Source organism: Prionailurus viverrinus, chromosome B4 (assembly GCF_022837055.1).
Source record: "Prionailurus viverrinus isolate Anna chromosome B4, UM_Priviv_1.0, whole genome shotgun sequence".
Classification (NCBI taxonomy): Eukaryota; Metazoa; Chordata; class Mammalia; order Carnivora; family Felidae; genus Prionailurus; species Prionailurus viverrinus.
Genome location: NC_062567.1, coordinates 74,991,275 through 75,003,693, shown reverse-complemented (window position 1 = coordinate 75,003,693; position 12,419 = coordinate 74,991,275). Strand labels below are relative to the sequence as shown.

At 46.7% G+C, this 12,419-nt stretch overlaps 1 protein-coding gene across 5 annotated transcripts in view; it reads left to right on the top strand.

Moving 5' to 3' along the window:
• BIN2 (bridging integrator 2) overlaps window positions 1–12,419 on the top strand; it is a 34,865-nt gene that overhangs the window by 7,951 nt on the left and 14,495 nt on the right. For 4 of the 5 annotated variants that reach the window (XR_007154017.1, XM_047867021.1, XM_047867020.1 and 1 more), the window contains exons 2-5: window positions 525–605; window positions 10,942–10,996; window positions 11,266–11,360; window positions 12,180–12,275. Coding sequence is in view for 4 of the 5 variants with exons in the window: in XM_047867021.1 (XP_047722977.1) it covers window positions 525–605; window positions 10,942–10,996; window positions 11,266–11,360; window positions 12,180–12,275 (327 nt within the window). In the remaining variant the exon portion in view is untranslated. The remainder of the gene's footprint in view (window positions 1–524; window positions 606–10,941; window positions 10,997–11,265; window positions 11,361–12,179; window positions 12,276–12,419) is intronic. The other variant, XM_047867023.1, reaches the window with a different exon arrangement.

The following is a 12,419-nucleotide window of genomic DNA, read 5'->3' as shown; positions in this document are numbered from 1 at the left end:
ATGCATTGTGTCGGTCTTCTTCAGCGTTTTCCACAAGGGCTCTCCTAAGAGAACAGTCTCCTGCCTGCCTCTAACCTCATCTATCTAGAGGAATCTGGGGCTGTGGCTGGAAGACCATCTCTCAAGTGAAAAGTACCTTCAGGGCTCATATTTTATCGTTAGGGCTGCATATTTTACATTCTTATTAATCCTTGTTTTAATATAATACTTTACCCCAGCCCACCCCCGGAACCCCACTGTAAATAATAATGTCATTCCAGGCATGTATGCCATATTTATTCTGGGCTTTGTATATACACCCTTGCACACTGCCAGATACCCTCAGGCATACCCCAATTTGAGAAGAACCACCAAATACGATTTTTTTTCCAACAGTACACTCTATATTTTTTAAATTCCATTGGGCTGATACGAGTACAGCCCTTTAATTGCATCCGAGACTCTGAGAAGCTAGGGTCATAGGAGGCCAACAGATGAGAGGGACTTGACTCCACCTCACTGACCTTTCCAACTTATATTCCCAGGTTCTGCAGAAGTTGGGGAAGACCGTGGAAACCAAAGATGAACGGTTTGAACAAAGTGCCAACAACTTCCACCAGCAACAGGTAATCTGGAGGGTGGGGAGGGGGAGCTTGGAGGAAGAAGGGAGACCTGAGGGCCGGGTAGCAGAAGAACAGTAGGTTTGGGCAAGCCAACAGGCATCCCTCCTACCCCACCCTCCCCCCGGGGTTGGGGGGCAAGGGCCACGGAGTAACCTGCTGCTTCTTGTTTCTCTGGGAACCAGAGACGCTTCCTTTTCTTGTTCCCACCGACCCTGGGTTTTGGGAGACAGACAAGTGTTCTTTCCTCTTAGTGGTTCCCCCGGGGTACAGTGGCATCCCTAGGTCCTTGGACAAAGTTGGAACGAGCCCCTGCCACTTTAGTCTTTGGCTGATCACTTCCTCAGGGTGCCTCTCTCCCACCCTAGGCTCTCCCATCGTAGTAGCCCCCGATTTTCCTTGTTGCCTCTTTGGCCGCTACCTCTACCTCGCCGAAGCCCAGAATTCTAAATGATCCGTCCATCTTTCCCCTGTCATTCTCACCAGCAAACCTCTTATTGTCTCGGTTCCTTCTACGTTCACTGGCTGCTATGGGTAATTCTCTTACAGAAAATTTACATTGAGAAGTGGGCAATAGGTGTAGGCTTCCATGGGATATTTCACTTTTTTTTTTTTAAGTTTATTTATTTATTTTGAGAGAGAGTAAGCACGAATGGCGGGGGGGGGCAGAAGAGAGGGAGAGAGAGAAGGGAATCTCAAGCAGGCTCCGCCCTGTCTGTGCAGAGCCTGATGCGGGGCTCAAACTCACCAACCATGAGATCGTGACGTGATCCAAAGTCAGACACTCAACCGACTGAGCCCCCCCCCCCACCCCGCCACCCAGGTGCCCCAAGATATTTCACTTTCCATCTCCACGTGCTAGGCATTGTGCATGGTGCTTTACACACGTGATCTCACTTAATTCTTACATGAGCCCTGGAGATTGCAGTCCCCTCTTTGTAATAGAAGGGGGTTATTGACTCACATGAATACCCGGTTGTAATGTGGTCCTAACACTTAACTGCTCAGAGTTCGGCCACATTTCACAGGTTAAGGGCACTGTCCCCAACAAGACTGCTTCACTTCGGACACCAGCTGCAGGCTCCAGAGCTCCCAGGACACCCACACTGCTGACCAATGCTACAAATTTTGGGGGGGGGGGTCCTACTAGCCACTCAGTTCCTGTAATCCACAAGAACAACCCACAGAACTCAGGACAGTGCTCTATTTACAATTACACTTTTATTATAAATGACACCGATCCGGACCAGCCAAGTGAAGAGGGACATGAGGTGAGGTCCAGGAGAATTCCAAACGAGAAGCTTCTGTGTTCTCAAGATGTGTCACCTTCCCAGCACGTTGATACAGGATTACCCAGCAAGGAAGCTCACCCAAGCATCAGGTGTCTAGAGTTTTTTGTTGTGATTTCATTACATGGTGAATCATGGGCCACATGATTGAATTTAATCCGTAGCTCCCTTTTCCCTCCCTTCTGCTGGAGGTCAGGCTCATATCACCTGTCTCAAAGCCCCAGCCCTCTAATCACATGGTTCATCTTTCCAGCCTGACCAGCCACCATCCTGAGCCATTTGTTTATTACAAAGTCACACGTGATTGAAGAGGCCCACCATGAAAAATGAACACACTCCCATCACTCAGGAATTCCCAAGGATTTAGAAGTTAACTTCCCAGGACTGGGGACAAAGACCAGCCAAATTCATTCTTGCACAATATCAGTGCATCGAATTATATGGAAAGTAATTCTTTATGATGCTATTAAAGGGACACTAGCTATATCCTATAGAAATCTTTTGTCTTATGTTCATTTTTGAGAGAGAGAGCATGAGCGGGGTAGAGGCAGAGAGAGAAGGGGACAGAGCATCTACAGCGGGCTCTGCCCCAACGGCTGAGAGCCTGATGGGGGGCTCAAACTCGTGAACCATGAGATCATGACCTGAACCGAAGTTAGACACTTAACCAACTGAGCCACTCGGGCGCCCCTAGCTATAATCTAATTCAGCAGTTTATTGTATATCAGGATCATTTGGGAAATATTTTTAAATGCAAGGTCACCTGTAGTAGGGCTTGGGAATCCGTAGTTTTAAGCTTGTTTTAATGGAAGATTTCAAATATACACAAAGATAGGAAAACCTGTATGATTAATCCACATGTACCCATCACCCAGCTTTAATAATTAATCAACTCATTTATGTCTCCACCCACTTTCCCCCATCCTTGATTACTATGAAGGACATTCTGCATATCATATCATTTTATCCATAAATATTTCATTATTAATCTCTAAAGATAAGGACTCTTTTTTTATTTTAATTTAATTTTTTTTAAGTTCATTTATTTTTTTGAGAGAGACAGCGTGAGTGGGGGAGGGGGAGGGGCAGGGGCAGAGGGAGGGAGAGAGAGAGAATCCCAAGCAAGCTCCTCACTGTCAGTGCAGAGCCTGATGTGGGGCTCAATCTCACAAAACTGTGAGATCATGACCTGAGCCAAAACCAAGAGTTGGATGCTTAGCCAACTGAACCACCCAGGCACCCCAGTTTTTTACATTTTTTTTAAGTTTATTTATTTATTTAGAAAGCGAGAGAGCTGGGGAGGGGAGGAGAGAGAAGGAGACAGAGAATCCCAAGCAGGCTCCATGCTGCTAACACAGAGCCCGACATGGGGCTCAAACCCACGAACAGTGAGATCATGATCTAAGCTGAAATCAAGAGTCAGAGGCTTAACTGACTAAGCCACTGAGTTACCCCCAAGATAAGGACTCTTTTAAAATATAACCACAAAGCCATTATCACGCCTAAAAATATTTTTCTATAAGACGTTTACTCATTACAACAAACCAGAAAGGACAAGAAAAACATGAATCAAAAAATCATGATTTTGCACCCTCCCATGCTGCAACCACTGTTGTTTCATATCCTTACGGTCACTGTGCTATGTATGTGTATGGTAGCCAAGTAAATCCAGAATAAATAAATACAAGGTTCACAATAGTGAGATTATTCTGTCTGTAATGGTTTCATAACTTGCCCTTTTCAGTTAACAACGTAATGCAAATATCTTTTCAGATATTTCAGGTTAATCACCCCACTAAAACATAAGATTAAGTGATACCTCTAAAAAATAGCAATAATTTCGGGGGCGCCTGGGTGGCTCAGTCGGTTAAGCGTCCGACTTCGGCTCAGGTCACGATCTTGCAGTATGTGAGTTCGAGCCCCGCATCGGGCTCTGTGCTGACCGCTCAGAGCCTGGAGCCTGTTTCAGATTCTGTGTCTCCCTCTCTCTCTGACCCTCCCCCGTTCATGCTCTGTCTCTCTCTGTCTCAAAAATAAATAAACGTTAAAAAAATTTTAAAAAATAGCAATAATTTCATAATTCAAAATGTCCAATGTTCACTCCCCTATTTTTTTAATCCCCTGATTTGTTTAAAAAAATTTTTTTTAACGTTTATTTATTTTTGAGACAGAGAGAGACAGAGCATGAACAGGGGAGGGGAAGAGAGGGAGGGAGACACAGAATCTGAAACAGGCTCCAGGCTCTGAGCGGTCAGCACAGAGCCCGACTCGGGGCTCGAACTCACAGACCGAGAGATCGTGACCTGAGCCGAAGTCGGACGCTTAACCGACCGAACCACCCAGGCGCCCCTCCCCTGATTTGTTTAAATCAGCAACTTGTGGACATGTTTAAGTCCCTTAAAGTTAAATCTCTTCATCTGCAGGTTTCTAATCCCTCCCTTTTTGCGGTTTACTTGCTGATCCCGGGTTGTTTTCCTGAAGTTTCCTGCAGGCTGACTGAATCCCCATGGTACTGTTTAACATGATCCTCTGTCTCTTGTATTTTCCATAAATGAATAGATTTAGGGTTTGATGAGATTCAGATTTTGTTTGTTTGGGTGGCAGGAATACTTGATATTTTTCTAGGTGGGATATTCTCTCATCTGGAGGCACATAACGTGTTCTTATCTTTTTTTTTATGTGACACTAACAGCCATAGTTGATCATTAACTGGAGAGTCTATGTTGTATATTAAGCTTCTAGTAATTATGAGGTGGTAGCCAGTCTGAGAACAGCATTTGGCAACCACTGACTTTAGTCTGAATTGGGGGGGAGGGGGGCGGAGGGCAGGGAATCGGATCTGAGAGAGAGGTGATTCAATCAAGGTAAAGCACAAGGGCTACAGAGCGAGCATTCAAACGTGAACCCTGTGCTTTTCCCCCTGGACCGCACGAGGAGGCCTCCCTGGGCCTCTGCTCAATCAAGGTTACCCTTCGGCTTTTAACCCCAGTATGAGAAGAACAGGAGTCAGTAAGTCAACACCCACGTTAAAAGGTTTCTGTAGCTCGGTCCTTTCTCCTCCTCTCGGCCTTAAAGGCTGGATCTACCAATGGCAGGTGTGTGGGAAGGAAGGGTCAGCGATGAAGGAAGGGCCATCTAGAAGAATAAGAGGATCAGATGAGACAGTCCCCTCAGAATCTCCTGGGTGAGCCCACCAGCTGAACGTCACTTGAAGGGAGGGTGGAGGTCTGTTTGAGAAAGGAAATGGAGGTAGGTTAGGAATAAGGGAAGCTTTTCTCCTGAGAGAATGATTTACCCATAGTGACTGGTATTTGAGCCTGCCTGAAAAGTTCACTTAACAAGCGAGCCTGCTGTATGCCAGGCTAGATCCTGGTATTTCAACACAAAGAGGACAATACGCCTGCCCTCAGGCATTCACCGTTTAAGGAAAAAGACAGTAACAACACAGTCAGCTCTGAGACGGGACCTCGGATAGCTCAGACGAACAGAGGGGGGAAAGACAAGGTCAAGGAGATTGAAAGTGAAGTATTCCAGAAGTTGGACCAGTTGGTCATGTACCCAGTCCCTTACCGCAATCAGCTTGTAGGTATATTTTTTATCAATAAATAAATATTCCCAGAGGCGCCTGGGTGGCTCAGTCCATTGAGCATCCGACTTCGGGTCAGGTCATGATCTCATTCATGGTTCGTGAGTTCCAGCCCCACATCGGGCTCTGTGCTGACAGCTCGGAGCCTGGAGCCTGCTTCGGATTCTGTGTCTCCCTCTCTCTCTGCCCCTCTCCGCCTTGCACTCTGTCTCTCCCTGTCTCTCAAAAGTGAATAAACGTCGTAAAAAATTTTTTTATAAATAAATAAATATCACTCCCAAACTTCCCAGCCTGATTTTCAAGGGCCTGGCCGCTTGCCCAGGTTCCTAATCAAATTTCCATAGGTAAGTTTTCTTTGAAGGCTTTGTTTACTTCCCCATTTCCCCCCCCCCCCCTTCAAAACATATTATAGAGGAAGAATTGTTTTCCCCGAGCAGCATTTTAATCTCTTATTTCTGGTAGTGACAGCTGCTTCCAATTCATTGCCTTTAAAATCAAACCCAACAATCCAGCTTCTCGGCTCCCCTCTGGGCCTCCATTAGATAGAGCATTTCTAGAGCTTGCTCCTGGACCTTCAGGCTACTTACTATTGTGCTGAGCGTTTGGGTTTCCCTGAGTCCATTTCTCTCCAGCAAGTGGAGAGCCCCAGGACAGGGACTTTCTTCTCCATCCTCAGTACCGCAGTCTCTTAGGACACAGCTCTGTCCACCTGAGGGTTTAGGACAAGCTTCCACAGCGAATGGTCCGTTACCTGAGGGCTCGGGCTGTTTATATAGGGGTTGGAAGGACCGAGTCAGACTCTTTATGGTGATGCCAAGAATTTGGCCGGGTATTCAGAGAGCGGAAGTGCTAAAATGATAAGATTTAGGGCTAGAAATGGTCTAACCCGACATTTATAGATGAGGAAACTGGAACCGGAAAAGTGGAATAACTTGCAAGTCTTTGACTCACAGACAGGGAGGAAGCTAAGACCGTAAAAGTCACACCTGAAGAAGAAGGCTAGGATTCTTCAGCCTGGAGACATTTCAGGGTAGGAGGGCAGACAGGTCAGTGAAATAAAATGACACCCACTGGCGTCCCGCTACCCCATTTCCCATTACCGCTCCCCCCCCATACACACACACACACACACACACACACACACACACACACTCTTCATCTCCTCAAAGGAAAGAGCAAGAGCCTAAAGGAAGAACTTTGACCTGGAAGCTTGATCCTAAAACACAGAAGGGGAGTTAGGCTTTTGTGAGGTGCCACGGAAGGCAGAAGGCATTCACATTTTATGGACTCTGGTATCAGTAGAACCCCCTGGTTCTGGACAGCATACATACAAGTGCATGGTCATGCACGGTAGCCTTGATTACTGGTCGGATTTGTCGGGCCATATAATGTCTAATGGGATAAAAACAATTTGAATTTCATTTGTAGAAATTCTGCAAGATGGGGGCGCCTGGGTGGCTCAGTCCATTGAGCGTCCGACTTCAGCTCAGGTCATGATCTCACGGTTCGTGGGTTCGAGCCCCGCGTCGGCCTCTGTGCTGACAGCTCAGAGCCTGCAGCCTGCTTTGGATTTTGTGTCCCCCCTCTCTCTCTGCCCCATCCCTGCTTGTGCTCTGTCTCTGTCTTTCAAAAATGAATAAACATTTAAAAAAATTTAAAAAAAAAGAAATTATGCAAGATGGTTTAACAGGTTTTGTTACTCCAATATGTACTTTGGAGACCAAATCTTCATGGTGAAGTAAAAAGTTGAGTTCATTTTGTTTTCTTTCAAAAAGGAACTTGAGGGGCACCTGGGTGGCTCAGTCGGTTGAGCATCCGACTTCAGCTCAGGTCATGATCTCACGGTCTGTGAGTTCGAGCCCCGCATCAGGGTCTGTGCTGATGGCTCAGAGCCCTGGAGCCTGCTTCTGATTCTGTGTCTCCCTCTCTCTCTGCCCCTTCCCTGCTCATGCTCTGTCTCTGTCTCAAAAATAAATAAAAAAACATTAAGAAAAAATAAATAAAAAAAAAAGGAACTTGAAATCCTTGTTAATTTTTATAATCCTCAAAACTCTTTCAAACCTTGGCTGTCACATTTTTAAAACTCTCAAACTTACACCCACCTACCATTTCCATCTTTAAAAGCTTTTATGCACGTTTAACATCTTGGGCTGTGTCAACTTTTTTCCCATGAATGAAAAAGCAAGAAGGAAGTGAAACATCCTTCCTGATGAATGCTGAGTGTTTCTGAATTTTGGTGGCTGACTGACCGTCTCCATCATGCTATTGAAAGCACTTTCTCAAGATTACCAGTGACCTCCAGTTACCAAGTCCAGTTACTGTGACCAGTTGTTCCTGTACTCTAACCTCTCTATAACATCTGAACCCACCCCCCCCCCCCGTCATTTCTCTGATGTTCTCCTGATCCTCACTTGCTGTGAAATACCGCACAATGCAGGTTCTTTTCCCACCTCCCTGACAGTGTCTTAGACACCCTTGAGACTGCGTGTTCATGTCCCTAGAGCCCTGGCATTCAGCTCCAAGGACTTGACTTTTCTTTTTTCTTTTCTTTTCTTTTCTTTTCTTTTCTTTTCTTTTCTTTTCTCTTCTCTTCTCTTCTCTTCTTTTCTTTTCTTTAATGTTTATTTACTTTTAAGAGAGAGAGAGTAAAAGCAGGGAAGGGGCAGAGAGAGAGGGGGACATAGGATCCAAAGTGGTCTCGGTGCTGACAGCAGAGAGCCCGATGTGGGGCTGAAACTCACAAACTGCAAGATCATGACCTGAGCTGCAGTCAGATGCTTAAAGGCATCCCAGCTCCCAGGACTTTCAACCTGAAGTATGGTGAAGGGTTTGGACTGGCTGGGGCGCCTGGGTGGCTCAGTCAGTTAAGCGTCCGACTTTGGCTCCGGTCGTGATCTCGCGTTTCATGAGTTCAAGCCCCACATCGGGCTCTGTGCTGACAGCTCAGAGCCTGGAGCCTGCTTTGGATTCTGTGTCCCCCCCTCTCTCTCGGCCCCTCCCCCGCTTATGCTCTGTCTCTGTCCCTCAAAAAAATGAATAAATGCTAAAAAAATAAAATTTTAAGTTTGGACTGGCTTAGAAGTAAGCGCTGGAGGCAAAAAGATGGATGAAATAATTAGTCCAGTTTACTTTGACCCCGAGTTGACCTAGATTTTCTGCTGTTTACACAGTAATCATCCTTCCTGCAAAGATTTCCACAGATTAAAAAAAAAAAAAAGTTTAAGTTGTTAGACTTTTCTGAATTTTCAGTTTTTCCTCCCTTACATTTGTTTATACTTTTGGTATGCTCAATGGCCTATCTAGTGATGACCACAAACAAATAAAATAAATGAGCAAGTTCACAAGTAGCTTATGGGTATACTTCATAATAATGCATCTCAACTTAAATACCCCTTCACCTGAGCTGGCGTGAAGGTCACTGTCCTGACCCACAGGTCTGGCCCCAGGAAACCCCCTTAAGTGGACTGCACCTTTCAGTCCAAGCCCACGTTCCTGAAGTCAGGCTCCAAGAGGTCAATGGTCTAGCCTCAACTCCCAGAAACTGGAGTTCACACAGAGGCAAGAGACCAGAGTCGGAAGGAGCTTTAAATAACACCATGAGGAACAACAGAGGAAGCCTTTGAAAGAGAAGACTTGGTGCGGGGTATGTGACAGATGTCTTCAAACATATGTGCAAGAGAAACCAGATCTACTCTGAGGACAGAAGGCCAGCCTAAGACCAGTGGGCAAAAGTTCTAACAGAACCTTTTTTTTTTGAAATTTATGTATTTATTTTGAGAGAGAGACAGACAGACAGACAGTGCAGGGGGAAGGGCAGAGACAGACTCCCAAGCAGGTTCCACACCGACAGCGTAGAGCTCAACACGGGGCTCGAGCTCACCAACCGAGAGATCATGACCAGAGTTGAGATTGAGGGTCAGACGCTTAACAGACTGAGCCACCCAAGTGCCCCTAGGGCTATTTTAAATTGAAGCACAGTCTCAGCAAGAAGTCACGAGTTTCTGGTTGCTGGATTCAAGAAGCAGAGGCTCAATGAACATTTGTCAGAGTTAAAAGAGAAGTGGGTCCCCTGTGGGGTTGACAGAAAAACTTCCAAACTTAAATGATACCTTCCTCTCTTTTCTCCCCCCCCCTTTTTTTTTAAATTTTTTTAAACGTTTATTTATTTTTGAGACAGAGAGAGAGCATTAACAGGGGAGGGTCAGAGAGAGGGAGACACAGAATCTGAAACAGGCTCCAGGTTCTGAGCTGTCAGCACAGAGCCCAACGCGGGGCTCGAACTCACGGACCGCGAGATCATGACCTGAGCCAAAGTCAGCCGCTTAACCGACTGAGCCACCCAGGCGCCCCCCCCCCTTTTTTTTTTTAGGGAGGAGATCTAATCTGTGCTTGGGAGTCCTAGCCTTAAAAAATGAGAATTCAGGGGCGCCTGGGTGGCTCAGTCAGTTAAGCATCCAACTTCAGCTCAGGTCATGATCCCATGGCTCATGAGTTCCAGCCCCACATCAGGCTGTCTGCTGTCGGTACGGAGCCTACTTTGGATCCCTTTGGATCCTCTGTCCCTCTTTCTCTCTCTACCCCTCCCCCACTCACTCACACACTTTGTCTCTGTCTCTCTCTCTCAAGATTAAATAAACATTTTTAAAAAATGAGAATTCAGGGGCGCCTGGGTGGCTCAGTCGGTTAAGCGTCCGACTTCAGCTCAGGTCACGATCTCTCGGTCTGTGAGTTCCAGCCCCGCGTCGGGCTCTGAGCTGATGGCTCAGAGCCCGGAGCCTGCTTCCGATTCTGTGTCTCCCTCTCTCTCTTCCCCTCCCCTGTTCATGCTCTGTCTCTCTCTGTCTCAAAAATAAATAAAAAACGTTAAAAAAAATTTAAAAAATAAAATAAAATAAATGAGAATTCAGACACGGGAACAAAGAAAGGGGTAGATGGATAGAGCTATGGATGAAGCTATTGATGTTGAAACAGGAGGAGAATCAGTGATGAGGCTGTTTGAAGGAGAGTGTAAAGCATGTGACTGATGGAAGGGAAGGGTAAAGTGAGGCAAGGCAGAGAAGGACATCAGGAGAGGAGAGGAATGGTCAGGGTGCACAGGAGGGAGAAGACCTACTGTCTTAAGAAGATGGTAGCAATGTACTTAACCCAGAGAGGAAGGTATAACCCACAGGGTCACGGAGGACACATATTTCCAGCAGAGGAACCCGGGGCGTAGGCTTTTGTTCACTGGATGGGAGAACAAACAGAGGAAAGAAAATCTGCCAGTGCCATGGGAACAATCTCCCAACTTAAAGATCGCCCCCAAAAAGATAACCTACAACTTCTTGGTAAAGAGAACAGAGGCTCATTTATAACATTTGCGGATTCCAGGATTGATGTCTGCTTTGAACCTACTTTTCAACTTTGACCTCTAAGGCGTCTTTCCAAACGTATCTGTTCAGTCACTGAAAGCACTTCTCCCTTTCAGGCAGAAGGCCAGAAGCTCTACAAGGACCTGAAGAACTTCCTTAGCGCCGTCAAAGGTGGGTATTGCGTAGCACAGGGGATTCGAGCTCCTGAGAAGTCGGAGCGCGGAAAGAAAAACAACCATTCTCAGGCGTTTGATCGCTTACTTGCCTGCCCCTGAGTCCTGGGGCTTGTGGGCAGAGCAAGAGCAACTCACGGATAACCCAAACCTTCTTGGTCTGCGTCCTTCTGAAGTAGACCCACTGATTTTGCCTGTCCACCCGTATGATTATACCAGCCTACTTTGGGGGAAACTTTATGGTAGACGTGACTTCTCTCCTCTCAGTGATGCATGAAAGCTCAAAACGAGTGTCAGAAACCCTGCAGGAGATCTACAGCAACGAGTGGGACGGTCACGACGAGCTGAAGGCCATCGTAGGGGTAAGAGCGTTTGGGCTAAACACCTCTTCTGGCACTGACTCCTGCCCTCATCTCAGCCTCATCTTTGCTTCTCTATCCCAGCAACTGGATAAACAAAGGAGCCAATCCGCATCGTTCATTTATGTAGCCTCGGTCACGGGCGGTAGCAAAAAGCAGTAACTATGGAGGTCAAAACAAGTTTTCCCTAGTCTACGGATTCCTCCATCGTTGCCCTTCTCCCCCTCCTAAAACCTTACGGAAGCTTCCGTTCCATAAAACCCAAGTGTTTGGTTTTGAAAGTTCACTTCATGCAGTTTTGTGCTCCCAAATTTGCCTGTCCTCCAAGCTCTAGAGTCCAAAACTCTGACCATCTCTTCTTGTTCTTAATCCCGGAACGTACGTCCATTGTCTTATAGGGCAGCCCCTTGGGGGAAGGGCTGTTCCTTCACCTGACTTCTTCACCGGAACCCAACGTGATATTCTATTTATTTTATTTATTTTTTTTTTAATTTATTTTTTTGGGACAGAGAGAGACAGAGCATGAACGGGGGAGGGGCAGAGAGAGAGGGAGACACAGAATCGGAAACAGGCTCCAGGCTCTGAGCCATCAGCCCAGAGCCCGACGCGGGGCTCGAACTCCCGGACCGCGAGATCGTGACCTGGCTGAAGTCGGACGCTTAACCGACTGCGCCACCCAGGCGCCCCCCCCAACGTGATATTCTAAATACAGCGCTCCAAAAAAGGAAGTCTGTGGCAGGCAGAATTTGGGCTTTCCCCTGGTAGGCGGTTGTTGCTGAGAAGTGGGGCCCTCACCACTGCCCTCTGCCTCTGCCCCCACAGAACAATGATCTCCTTTGGGAAGACTACGAAGAGAAATTAGCTGACCAGGCAGTGAGAACCATGGAAAACTACGTAGCCCAGTTCAGTGAGATCAAGGTAATCGGTTTGCAGAGTCAAGGATGGGTCATGGGTGGGCCCTGGAAGTTAGAGAACATACAGGGTAAACGTCCTACATAGAGTTTGAGCCCACAGTCGGGAATGAAGCTCAGGAAAGAGGATTAAAAGTCTGGGGTCAGACGG